Source organism: Dermacentor variabilis, chromosome 1, assembly GCF_050947875.1.
Source record: "Dermacentor variabilis isolate Ectoservices chromosome 1, ASM5094787v1, whole genome shotgun sequence".
Lineage (NCBI taxonomy): Eukaryota > Metazoa > Arthropoda > Arachnida > Ixodida > Ixodidae > Dermacentor > Dermacentor variabilis.
In genome coordinates, this window is record NC_134568.1 from 270,070,854 (window position 1) to 270,084,925 (window position 14,072).

Consider the following 14,072-nt stretch of genomic DNA (forward strand, 5'->3'; position numbering starts at 1 on the left):
AATTACTGCCTTTGTAAAAGATTCCCTAAGTGCTGGTTATTAGCGCCATGTGCGGCCAATGCTTCCGACGAAGTACAGGGGCAACCTCGTGGGATGCATGGGCGCCCACTTCCTCCCGCATGCTCACGCCGGCGCCGATCGCAAGTTGTGATCGCGTCGAGAACCGGCGGGCAGGCAAGGCGCGCTCCGCCCTCCCCGGTTTCCCCGTCGCTCTTGCGGCGAGTGCGCCCCGTCCCCCGGACTCGCGGGAAAAGGAACAAGTATTCAACACGCGAACATGACATTCACCTCGCGAAGGTAAAAAAAAAACAACCCATAAAAGCGTCTGCCTCCCTGAATCCACGACTTTGGGCTGGTGCATTAATTTTGTCGGCGCTGAAATGGGCTGTGTGAGTGTGAATACTGCAGTTAAACACTTTGCTTGCATCCAACACACGGAATTATAAAAGTTTTCCAGACACAATGGCATAAGTAGTTGTCACTATGCAGGAATTAGATGTGCGTGCATTTGATTTTTGAGCACGAAATGAATGATACTTCATTTGTAACATTACGCGGGTATACAGAGATCCAGCAGAAAAAAAAGCAATGACTAGGCAGATGAGACCCTGCGTCAGCATCATTGAGCTTGCCCAATCCAACCGCCGCAGTGGCCACTGCGTGAAGCCTACATGAACCCGGGCCAGGCAAAATGAAACGATTGCTTGGCCGGCAGGCAATAGCGTGTGCTTGACCTCACCAAGCTCCTTGCATCGGAGCGCATGTAGGCTCGTAGCAGCGTGCCTATCGCAGTCTTGTAAATTTGGTTTCGGAGAACCTTTTCGCTTGAAACCGTAACTGAGGTTTTTTTTAGCGCACGAAAAGGGACGAAAGACAGTGGCAAGACGCGGACACAGCGCTAACTTCCAACAATTGTTTTATTCCACGACGCGGTACACATATATATGGGTAACACACACCACCGTACGCATGCGCATATGTACTGATTTCTAGTCAAATGAGACAGCAACGAGACATGTGTAATGGAAATTTAAGATGATATCAAAGATGAAAGAACTACCATGCATAGCCAATTCTAGGAAATATTAAGCATACGCTTTTCGGTTTAAAAGAAAAACACTGAAGCCGACCTACAGCCACCGGCATCAATCACGCTGACAAAAGTTGCGTGATAGTATTACGTTCGATTGTTTGATGTGTTCTGTACCCGGAATATTTCATTCATTTTCATTCAGTATTTATTTACAATATATTCTACAAAATAAAAAAAAGCATTACAGGACCCTTAGACATTGCCTACGGCATTTGAATTGGCATTTGAATTGGCATTTGAATTGGCATTTGAATGTACATAAAAAGCCTATGCGTTATATTTGCGTTACTGAACTACCTGGTACTGGCTATTTCCAGGACGCGAATGTTGCTATCGACGAAACGGTCCCAGAAGATTCAACGGCCACATGCTCTGTTGGTGTCACCAATGATGACTATCGTGACTCACCATGTGGAGTCCAAGTACTGAAGGCGGGAAAGTGCGAGTATGTACATATATATGTATAGCTTTGTTTTTTCTTCTTTTTTACCCGCTCAAGGCAGCTGCAGCCTTGAAGAGGGGGTTGTATTGACATAATATTTGGGGTCGCGCACTCGCTCCTAAAACGGGTCTGCTGTAGCGTAAATCGCGCTCGGTATATTACATGACTCGGCACAGACGGAAACAAAATTGTGTCGGATCTGCGAAACTATATATACCGAACTAAACCACCTGAATGCCTAGTGAGGGGGCTTATGTCAAATTAAATTCTTACACACTCTAACAGAACAAACTCCTGGCTTCGAGACATGGCACATCGCATGCGCTACCTTTCGTGCTCGTGTGCCTGCAAATTTCGCCATTTCCAGCCAGCATACTGTCTAAATAGCAAACACCCCAGTGTTCCCTACAATGTGCTTCTAGGAAACTCTATGGCAACACTGCAGACGATAACGCTTGGTGCCGAATGCGGTATTTGCTCAGCCGACCTGATGTGTGAAAACGCCACTCATGCGCTGCAGGCTGCTCATGTTGCGCATGCCTATATGCGAGAGCCGAGGAGACTGTTATTGTGCACTTCGTACGCGAAAGTGGGCGGTGCATTGCACTTTCTTGGGAAACGGTACTTCACGTCATAGAACAATGAAGCATACCTAAATACTTCCTATTATACCGGTTGGGCCTCAAAATGTGTGTGCAGTAGATTCTCGCTAAGGCGAGCTCGAAGGGACCGTGGAAATCTGTTCGCCCTATCAGAAGTTTGTCTGAGCATAACTGATCCTCAAAACTCGAAGGCTGCTATTCTCGGTGTACCAAACATCCCCCAGAAAAATAATAAATGAAACAGCTTTAAAACTAAGAATACAGATAAGAAAACAAGTCATTAGATCTGCATGATGCGAAGTATTGCTCGCTGCTCTTCTAATTGAATTCTTGTTGCTCTCCGGTTCTCTGCAAACCTCCTGTGCGCTGTCACAAATGCTCATATTTACCCTAGGTTCAATTCTTCAGTGGATTCATATGGTCGCGCAAAAAAAGAGACCTAGATATTCAAGGCGTTCCGAGCTGCATCGTTTGTAAATATAGCTGGTTCTTGTAGTTCCTGCCATAATTATCCGCCTGCGGAGATGCCCGAAAATAATAATTATAGGTAGTACGGTACGAACGCTGCAAGTTTCCATGTCATCGTAGCTGGTATAGATGTTTATGCCCTCAGAAACACCATTTGCGTCTCCTGTGGCTAGCAGAGCTATCTGCTCCAAGTCGGCCGATCCAAGCCTCTCGCCGAGCCAAGTATTAGGCATCAATGGTGGCTGCAGATGTTCGGCTTAACTGGCTTCGTTTTAATGGGACTTTACTGCTACACAATGCTGGCGGAACCATCCTGCTTGCAGGTCCTGTAGGCACAAGTGCCAGAGTTCCGTCTAGTAATTTTTGTAGCAGACGCTGCGGTGAATGAAGCGGCCATGCTGCTAGGCCGGTGAGCATTGTCAAGCAAATGGGAAGGGGTCGCTCAATGCTCTCTCGAGTATTCTTTTTTTTTTTTGCCAATTATTTGAAACAGTTGCAAACATGCGACTTAAAAATAAACACCTATACTAAAAATAACATTCGATGTGTGTTCGATAATTTTGAACATTCGCATCTGGGTACTTTTCATGAAACGAGTGATGTCTTATTTCTGGGGTGTCTCGCCTCTCTGTTACATTAAGTTTCGTATTGCCGAATAGAGTACCTGCACTGCAAGTAGGGTTTAGTAAGAAGTACTATAGAAGCACGTTTCGCGTACGCACGAAGCTAGACCAACTCAGTGTTGTTTCTTTTGCTTTAGTAACATTGCATTATGTACGGCTTTATTATGAAACAAAGTAGCCCTATGATATAATTATACATAATATGCTTTCAGCCTGAGTTTTCCGTAAGGCTCGGCGACTTGTACAAAGTCGTAAAACTTTTGACAGACTTGAATAGTGCTCAACGATTCATTTTATACTGCCACCGCTTCTCTTTACAGGAAGCACTACAAGGAGTATCTCTGCGATTTGATTTTCCGTGATCGCGTAGACGTTCTGAAATCTTGGACTATGGACAAGCTGGTAAACGAACTCCGGAAACACAACAAAGAGGTTCCCGAGTTCTCCCCGATGCCTAGTAATGAACGTTTAGAACGCCTCCGCGAGGTAAGTCGCCTCGCTGGTGTGGTCGCAAGAAAGCGTCGCCGGGTGCCATCTCACTTTCCAAACTTGTGTCTAATAAGTGTTGCACTGAACTGTAATGTTTTTTTTGCGTTAGTTTTGTTGCGGATGAGCGAACGATAAAGCATTTAAATATTAAGAGGAAGCTTTAGCTCGGGCCCAACTGCGACGTGGCCTATTCAAATACATGTAAAACGCAAGCACGCTTTTCTGGGATAACCCCTGGACCGATTTTAATAAAATTTGTTGCAGTTGAAGGAGAAAGTTAAATTCCGGTGACTGTTGGATGCGGAATTTCGATTGAGGGCGTGAGTTTTGTTGAAAGAATTTTCAAAAAGTCGAAAGTTCGAAAAGAAAATAGAAGCGCGAAATTTTCGAATTAATAGCTCTCCGTCAAAAACAGATATCACAGTTCTGTAAACGGTATTCATTAGATCATTCAAAGCGGACAAATTGCATATGTCAATTTATATATATATATATATAACCCCGCAGGGGCGTCTGCGTCAGCAGGCGTTTGGTGTGTTGCGACACCACGTACCTGAGCACACGAGGGTTGGACCCTCCCGCGCGTAGCCGTGCGGGGCTTAGCCGTGTCTGGGGAAAGGGGATCCTGGGGGTTGAGCCGATGCCGGGTGTTTGGACCTTTAAGGCCCCCCGGCGGAGGCAACACACCTCTTCGGCCTCGGCTTCACATAGACGGCACCTTGAGACTGACCCACCTGGAGGAAATCGGCAGTCGCGTTTTCCTGTCCTCCTCTCCAATCTTCGTCTTTCTCTCCCACTTTTCCATCTTTCCTGTCTTCTCTTCACTTCTTATTACTTCCGTATTTCCTGGCGGCAAGGGTTAACCGTGTTTAGTATATCCTGTCTTGGGTATACATATATTAGGTTATAGCGGCGATGCATGGCTGGCGTCTGCAGGTATTATTCCCAACCTTGTAGCGTCCCCTAGTTGGGCTCGGTGGTGGGTGGCTACCATCCCCGCCGAACTTTCCAGTGTTTACATGGCAAACGCTTTTCCCCCCTCCAAGATCGCCCTCAAAAACGAGGGCGCACCGAAGCAACATTTCAGTTCCTATGAAAGCCAAACCATGACACCTTCCCAAAGTTCCATGTCCTTCACAGTGAAGACAACACAACTATTAGAAAACTATCACCTTTCATAGTATCCAAATGCCTATCAAACATGATCGGGATCAGGCTACAAAGCATAAAAGATGGCAAGCGGAGACCTCCTCCTCGATCTGACAAAGAAAGAACAAGTCAAAAAAATCGGTGAACTCAAAAGCATCGGTGAGATTAATGTCACAATTTCCCCACATCGCTCGCTCAACACCAGCAGAGGAGTAATATCAGATTTCTTGAACCTCAGTGACGAAGAGCTCTTTGAGGGATTCCAGAAGCAACATGTAATCAAGGTACAAAGGATAACACTTAGACGAAACGACCAACAGATCCCCACAAAACACGTAATATTTACATTTGGCTCCAGTACTGTGCCAAGTTCACTCGACGCAGGCTACCTGAAAATCATCGTCCGACCGTATATACCGAACCCGAGGCGGTGCTTCAAGTGCCAGAGGTTCGGACATGCATCACAATCATGCAGAGGAAAGGAAACATGCGCAAAGTGTAGTGCCAACGACCATTCATCTGACAACTGCAATGCTCCCGCACAATGTGTCAATTGCAAGGGCGATCATCCAGCTTACTCACGGAGCTGCCATTGCTGGAAAAGAGAAAAAGAAATAATCGCAATAACTGTAAAGGAAAATATTTCATTCCATGAAGCGAGGAAAAGGCTAGCGCACTTACCTCAAGTAAGCTGTGCCAGTGTGACGCGGCAGGGGGCAGCGCCCCACCGGTCTCGGGAATCTACAGGGTCCACGTCCGGTACTCCTGTAGAAACCCCAACCGCCCCTTTGATGGCTGCAGCCAGTGCTGCTCCATCAGCAACGAAGACGGGCCCGCAGACAACAGTGCCGCAGGGCCCGAAGTTGAAGCGTACCCTACGGCCCGAGACGCGTGTCTCAGCGCCTGGATCCCGATCGTCCAGTGCCTCGGAAAAGGCGATGGAGGTCGATCCAAAAACCCCGGCGTCATTGACTCCAAAAGACCCGCGCTCCTTGGAGCGCTCACAGGAGAAACTTATAACTCCTGTGAGAAAGGGAAAGGTAGTCTGAACGGTTACTGCCCTTCATAAGAGTAATCAGCTTTTAAATACATGTCACCTACACTTTGTAAGCTCACACACAAGTAATTTTTTTCCCAATTCCAATAAGATGGCTTTTATCATTCATTGGAACTGCAGAGGCCTAATTCACAATCTAGGTGACATCAAAGACATCATAAATAAGTTATCATCAGTAGCATTCTGCCTTCAAGAAAGGAACCTGGGACCCAAACATACACATTTTCTTAAAGGTTTTACAGTCATAAGAAAGGACCGCGAGCACTCCAGCCGTCTATCAGGAGGTGTCGCTATTATCGTCCAAGGCGGCATCCCCACACGGAACGTTTCATTAAATACTCCGTACGAGGCAGTAGCTGTCACCGTTCTATCTTTTAAGACTGTTACCACTTGTTCGTTGTACATTCCTCTTCATAGCCATTTCACAACTCGAGACCTGGAGGGAGGGAGGAAAGAGAAAAGTAGAAGGCAGGGAGGTTAACCAGAATAACGTCCGGTTGGCTACCCTACACCGGGGGAATGGGAAAGGGGAAAGCAAAGATCACAGGGAGAGAGAGGAGGGAAGGAAAGAAGGAAATTACGGCAAGTTCGCTGACGCGTGTGGTTTTACAGAAATTGCATTAAGTCACAGGTGGTCGCACAAACCCGTCGTCCTTAAGAAATACAAAAGCGCCTTCACCGCTTTATGGGCCGACGGGCGATGGGGGCGGTGTTCCAACAGCACCTGCACAGAAAGCGGCCGATTGTCCAGTTTTTGGAAAGCTTTGGCAAGTTCTTGTCTCTCTAGGGCATATGCTGGACAGTGGCACAGCAGGTGGTCGATGTTTTCTTCGGTGCCACAGACCTCGCATGCTGCACTGTCAGCCACTCCAATTAATCTAGAGTATGCCTTTGTGAAGGCAACTCCTAACCAAAGGCGACAGAGAAGCGTAGCTTCACTTCGAGGAAGTCCGAGTGGAGGTCGGAGTTGCAGGGAGGAGTTTAGTCGATGTAGTCGTGTAAGTCGTAAGTTTGGCGAGTTCCACTCGGTCACTGTGAGACTGCGTGCCAGGTTTCGAAGCTGCCTTGCAGCGTCAGTCCTCGAAAGCGGAATTGGAACGCTGTGCTCTTCTTGATGTGCTGTGCGAGCAGCGTTATCGGCGGAATCATTGCCACTGATTCCACAGTGGCCAGGTACCCATTGAAAAACGACCTCGTGGCATTTTTGTTGGACATCATGGTAAAGTTTCACGACTTCGTATGTCAATTGGTCATGACATCAATATCGGAGAACTGACTGCGTGCACTGTAATGCAATGTAATGTAAAATTTAATTGGCCAGCTGCCGGAGCCTTTCGTTTTAGTTGGAGATTTTAATGCTCATTGCACTCTTTGGGGCAGCGATAAGAATGACCAAAGAGGACAACTTATCGAAGATAGTATTTTGACAAATAACATGTCTTTTGAATTCAGGTGCACGAACTCATTTTTCACCGAATTCACGTAATTTTAGCTGCCTCGATTTAGCATTTTGCTCTCCGAACATTTTTACCGATTTTAAATGGGATGTACTCGAGACTTCACATGGCAGTGATCATCTACCTGCCATAATCAACCTCACCTCAACACTACCCATTATATCCTACAAACCACGCCAATGGAAGTTACAAATGGCAGACTGGGCTGTTTTTACAGAAAGTGCCAGGCTGGAGGAGCTTATTTTAACAGACTTAAAGGGAAGCTGAAACACTTTTCGAAAAAAAAAAATGAGTTCTCTGCGGCATTATACAGTTTTGAGTCCCCTGAACACGAATATCTGGTTCAAAAAGGGCGGAAACAAACGCAAGCGGCTGTTTTTTCAAGAAAACGCGCACGAGCGCCTCAGGGCATCGAGAGAACGCCGCTGTTGCCCGTGATTGGTCGGGGCCGCGGTGACGTCAATCGCGGCAGTCGCCGGTCGGCGCCGCCGCACGCCGCCGTTTCAGAGCGTAGCACGCTGTTCTGTTCTGGCTTCATAGCTGAGTTGTAAGCATTATGGAACGTTCTCGCTGTCTCGGACAGCTTGTATTTTCGCCGTACATGTTCGAACCGAAAGCCGATACGGAAAACGATGGCGGCAATGGCAGTAACGGTGGCAACAACGATGTTGAGTGTGCCAACAGCGAGAGCTATTTGTGCACCTTCTCGCGCGTTGGAAATCTTAGCTGGTACCTATGTTTTTTTTTTCATGTAGCTGCACGTTCCAATGACGGGATAAAAAATGCGCGAAAGTGTCACTGGGAACTTGCTGCTGGAAGAATGCCGAAGCACTAACTTCTCATTAGATTGTAAACACGGGTGCAATTCCGCGATGTCAAGCACCTTGCCGCTGCTTGTCTAAAGCCCCGTGGTTTTTTAGTGTTGATACACGATCGCGAACATAAGTGCCGCGTTTCAAACCGAGCACATGCAGTGCTGCGACGTACAGTCATGGAAGTTGCTTATCATGCACATCCAGAGATGGCCAGAGGTATTATATGTGCAATATTCATGCTATGGTTCGACGACTTTGCGATTGTGGCTCGATCAAGAATCGGTATGCGTGCTCCATGCTAGTGTTGACATAAAGATATTAGGCAGTTTTAGCACCGCCATGTGGTAAACACTATAACTGCAACCGTACGTCGAATGTCACTAGGCAAGCCTATATTCCATTTCATACCTCAGGTGCAACGCTGTGGAAGCTACGCACGAAGTCCGGCCACTAAAATTTATTTCTGCGCGCGTTTCCGTCTATGCTTCGCAGCGTGCCAGCGACATTTGCTCGCGCAAGCATGCACGTCAACCTGCCGCGACGGGCAGCTTCACGAAAGAACATTTTACGAAAATCGCAAAAGAAAACAAACATGAGCGGCCGCGGCAGCAGATCTCTCGTAGCGTCGTTCAGTAAAGCGCAGGACGGAAAGAGGCATGCCAGTACATGCCAGCATGCCGGTCCGGCAGCTCGGTCGCCGCGAATGACGTCACTCTCGCCGGTTCTCTCCTCTGGCAACCACGTCACCCGGCGCTTCGGGAAGCGATGGGGGCGTGTCCGCGAAGGTGATTTAGGAAGCGATTTCCGCCCCTTATATTAACAAAACGAAGAAAAAAATTCGGAACCGTAAATTATTATGTCTGTTGTTCCCAATCCCAGCAATTCATGGTAATTGAAAACCGTTTCAGCTTCCCTTTAAGCATTGTCGAAATTAATGAAAAATTTACTAACTGTATTATTTCTGCAGCCGAAAAGGCCATTCCGCAATCTTCTGGCGTTGTTCGGAAAAAGCTTAATCCTTGGTGGACACATGAAGGCACCGTAGCAAAAAAAAGCAGCAAAATAAGGCCTGGGGAATCTTACGCAGGTACCCAACATAAAACAACCTTCTAAATTTTAAACAAGCCAAAGCGTAATCTCGATATATCCGGAGACAGGCAGAAAAATGTTCCTGGCAGAAATATGTATTTACAATTAATAGCACCATTACATCCAAAAGGATGTGGGACCAGGTCAGGAAGTTTAAGGGGGACTACTCACCATACACGATACCCCATACTTACACGTTCAGGCACTCAAACAACACTACAAGAACAAGCGAATATACATGGGGAGCATTTCTACAACGTCTCCAGCTCGGCTAACTATTCAAACACGTTCCTAAAATACAAACTGTCGGCAGAAAAGGAGAAACTACCAACTGCTAGCATGTCGAGCGACGAATACAACGCTCCATTCATGGTACAAGAACTTAACAGGGTTCTCTGTGCTGGCAAGAAAACTGCAGTAGGTCCTGACCGGATTCATTATTCCATGCTCGTACACCTGTCCCAAGCATTCGTAGATGCTCTCCTTAAATTTTTAACAAAGTATTTGAATCCGGAAGCATGTCAAAAAGTTGGAAAAACGCAATAGTTGAGCCTTTGTTAAAAAAAGGTAAATCCCCCACATCCCCAAGCAGCATTCGACCCATTGCCCTGACAAGCTGTTTGGCGAAATCATATGAAAGTATCGTAAATGCCAGATTAACTTTCACGCTTCATATACGGAACTCCATTGATTCTCATCAGTGCGGATATAAAAAAGGGTGTTCAACGACAGACCACCTCGTCCGACTTGAACACGAAATACGTGATACATTCGTACACAAACAGCACTGCCTGGCAGTGTTCTTCGATTTAGAAAAAGCGTATGACACTACGTGGAGATTCGGGATCTTACGTGACCTCGCTGCGTTAAGAATCCGCGGCAAAATGCTAAACTGTCTCGCTGATTTTATATCCAACAGAACATTCCAAATCCGTCTAAGCAATGTGCTCTCGCGCACATTTATCCAGGAAAACGGCGTGCCACAAGGTTGCGTACTAACCACAACACTCTTTATAGTAAAAATGAACTCTGTTAACAAAATCATTCCCTCCTCTGTTATGCACTCCATATACGTCGATGATCTGCAAATAGCGTGCCGCGCCTCAAACTTACGAACATGTGAAATGTAGCTCCAGATAACAATAAACTAATGGAGTGGGCCGAGAAAAATGGCTTTCGCTTCTCTACTCAAAAAACTCTTACGGTGCTATTCTCGCAAAAATGAGGGTTGTACTTAGACCCGGATTTAAAATTGAATGATGTCGCGCTGCCGGTAAAACAAGAATATAAATTCTTGGGAGTAGTCTTTGACAAAAAACTAAACTTCCTATCCCACATTAAAACACTAAAGATTAAGGCAAATAATGTATTGAATATCCTGAAAGTTTTATCTCATAAGCACTGGGGTTCCGCCCGAACCTGTCTTTTACGTATTTACCGGTCTCTTGTGCGTAGCCTTTTAGACTACGGCTCCGTGGTTTACGGCTCAGCCAGACAGTCCTATATCCAACGACTTGATCCAGTACATAACCTTGGATTGGGACTGGCAAGTGGTGCCTACAGAACGTCACCTATTCAAAGCTTATATGTTGAGTGTAATGAACCCTCATTACAGCAGAGCAGAGCATTACTAACATTCTCTTACGTACTCGGAATTCAGTCATCACCACAACAGATATGCTACAACATCGTCACACAGTGCAACTCACGCTTACACTACACAAATAAACCGAACATGGTTAAGCCGCTTGTGCTGCGATATGAGCAATGTTGCTGGGAGTATTACATCCCTCGCGAAGTCCTCCAAGTTGCCAAAAAACCACGACAATTGCCCCCGTGGTACGATTTCACACAGTTGTGCGACTGGACAGTAACACATTTAAAGAAAAGAGACACTCCACACGAACACATTATACAAGAATTCCGTGCTCTTCAGGACAAATATCAAAATCACATGCAATTCTACACTGATGGCTCCAAAACAAAAGAACGCGTGGGTGTAGGGGCCGTAACAGAAAATTGGGAAAGAAGTATTCGTCTACCAAAACATGCCTCTGTTTTCACTGCTGAAGTTTATGCTGTATGGGTTGTAGTTAAAAAAGATTATCACTGGCAAGCACAAAAACAGTCATATACATTGATTCCTTAAGTACACTGAAGGCTCTAAATCTGAAATCTGAGTGTGAACCCCTGCTGGGGGATATACTAAACATGGTTGCGCTTAATACGGGAGATCAATCCGCTTCTGCTGGGTACCAAGTCATGTTGGGATACCGCGTAACGAAGCAGCCGATAGATGTGCTTCGTTGGCAGCGTACAAAGAGATAACAAACACAACACTTCCATACAAAGATAGCATCCGTGCGATTAGAAAAGCCTTAACGGCAAAATGGCAACGCGAATGGGACCGTTCTGCCGACAACAAGCTACATCTCACTAAACCCATAGTTGGCGAGTGGAAGTCATGTTACCATCAGGAGCGGTTCATCGAAGTAGTTTTTTGCCGACTACGCATTGGGCACACACACCTCACACACAATTATTTACTCGCGAAAGAGGACACACCAACATGCGAGAAATGTCAAGAGCCACTGACAGTTATGCACATATTACTGACATGTACGCATATTGAAACACACAGACGAGGATGTTTGCATATATTATATCAACTACACATACCTTTGCACCCTGCTCTAATTTTAGGCGATAATCCGCTAGTTCCATTATGTGACGTCCGTAAATTTCTAGATGACACGGGATTTTTACATAAAATATAGATTATTACCACAGCGTTTTCCTTCATAAACTGGATTTTAAAACACCTCGTGTTTGGCGCAGCATAGCCTTAGCCGCTTTTGCGCCATCAAACCCCATTTAACTAACTCAATTTATATATTTCATGACTTTGTTGCGCTGTGTACAAGGATTCTGCAAAGGCTGTATTTACACATTACAAAATTTTTTGAGGTTCATGTGTAACATGTCAGTTTTGTTCCCGCTTTAGATGTACTATCATATGCAATTAACAGAATTGTGGTATAATTTTACATTGCTGAGTTACGGAGTTGTAAACCTGATAGTTTCGTTTTCTGAAAAATTGCCATTTTAGCCAATTTTTCGAAAAAATTGACGACCTAAATCAAGAATTCGAAACCAACAGTCACTGGTAAGCTGGTAGTTGTGGTAACATACGCATGGAAGGGATGTATTTGTGTAGCTGTCATATCTCATTTTTTTAAAGGAATGTTGCTGTCAGCATACTAATAGGCGGTGTGCCTTTGCTTATAGGATGGAATGTTTCAGTGAGGCCACACGGCCCTGTGTAAACCATTTAATCGGCTGATATAAAGGGCATATAGACTTTGTGACATGAGATAGTACTATTTAAAAGAACCGCCACTCACCCGTGGTGGCTGTAGTAAACCATTAGTACAGCACTGTAGGCATGTGCTTTAAGATAAGTGGTACACACGAACAGTGTGAGTCGTTTCATGACATGCTTTACGATGACTGCAACAGGTAACCCAGGAGGAATCAGACCAATTATTAGAGAATTTTAGATGAGGGATTGCAAGCGGCTTGCGTATATACGCAAGAAATACGGACAGCAGAACTGCGCATGCGCCGAACTAGACGGGTGCTTGTGTCCTTGTGGAGGCTGGCTCGTAATAAGCATCGCTGCCCCAAAGACGTCTCCTTGCTCTTGCCATAATGGTTCCAGAGATGCGTAATGAGACGAGTCCAGCCAAGACAAGCCTTCAAAGAAAGCACAATAGGTGTTGTTGCACGTGGAACACGGCGACGCCGTCATTTCGTGGTGGATGTTGTCGTCATCCTCCTCTGGAAAGTGAGCGCGTCAAACCGCCGACCACAAGGGAAGCCGATGACAATGGACGTATCCAGCCAACCCATTCCTTCCTCCATGGCTGTACCATACGTATAGCGACCATACCAGACGCTATAGACGTTTTGGATTTCTTCTGCTCGGCTACAGTTGCAGCCCACGCACGTACATGCATTGTGCTTTTTTCGGCACAGACCCTCTGGCGTGTAAATTGAATATCTTTTATAAAAAGTATTTCGTTATTTGGCTTTTCATGGTTAGTTTTATATTTCAGGAAATGCAAACGCAACTGTGACTACATCTTGAAGGCGCTGCGAGTGTGTGCGCCCTGCTTTTCGAGACGTCAAACCGCAGTCGTACCCAAGCGCCAGGGGGCCACAATATATTTGGTTACCCTAACCTAAAGCTCACTATTAGATAATGCTTGGTACTCGCGGAATATAGATGTGAGGATGGTAGTGATAAGACCAATCTTTTAGTTTATTTTATTCTTCTTTTCAGGTTGTGGCCCAGGTTCTGCCACTTGCGCCTTAAATCGCTGGAAAAAGAGCAAGCTCACAAATAATGATTTTCTAACTGTGATGGCCTTGGAATGTGTGATTTGCTGTGTGCCGTGCTTTTCAATAAAACGGAATAAAAAATATATGCTGAATGTTGCTGCAAATCGAATAATTGGTTTTAGCCACGCTTTTTTTTCCCGCCATGACGTATACTTGCAGATACACATGAAACGACATTCAGCTTTACGCTCACAAATCGTATACTTTATTGCAAGTATTCTGATTACACACATCAATAAATTCGGAAGAGACAAGGAACTATAAAACAGGCAGCTTGTCCTTGCAGCCATTCACGATGTTTTAGAAGAGTAGCACTGATTTGCCAACTGTGCTCTGATGGTTAGAGATAACTTCGAAATGAATGAATTTGCAAAGAAAGTGTGC

General features: G+C 45.6%; 1 protein-coding gene across 1 annotated transcript in view; it reads left to right on the forward strand.

Moving 5' to 3' along the window:
* LOC142564577 (E3 ubiquitin-protein ligase RNF31-like) overlaps window positions 1-13,780 on the forward strand; it is a 71,724-nt gene extending 57,944 nt beyond the window's left edge. The window contains exons 10-12 of the mRNA XM_075675634.1: window positions 1,411-1,538; window positions 3,549-3,714; window positions 13,630-13,780. Coding sequence (XP_075531749.1) covers window positions 1,411-1,538; window positions 3,549-3,714; window positions 13,630-13,662 — 327 coding nt within the window. The 3' untranslated portion in view covers window positions 13,663-13,780. The remainder of the gene's footprint in view (window positions 1-1,410; window positions 1,539-3,548; window positions 3,715-13,629) is intronic.
* Window positions 13,781-14,072: the final 292 nt, after the last annotated feature.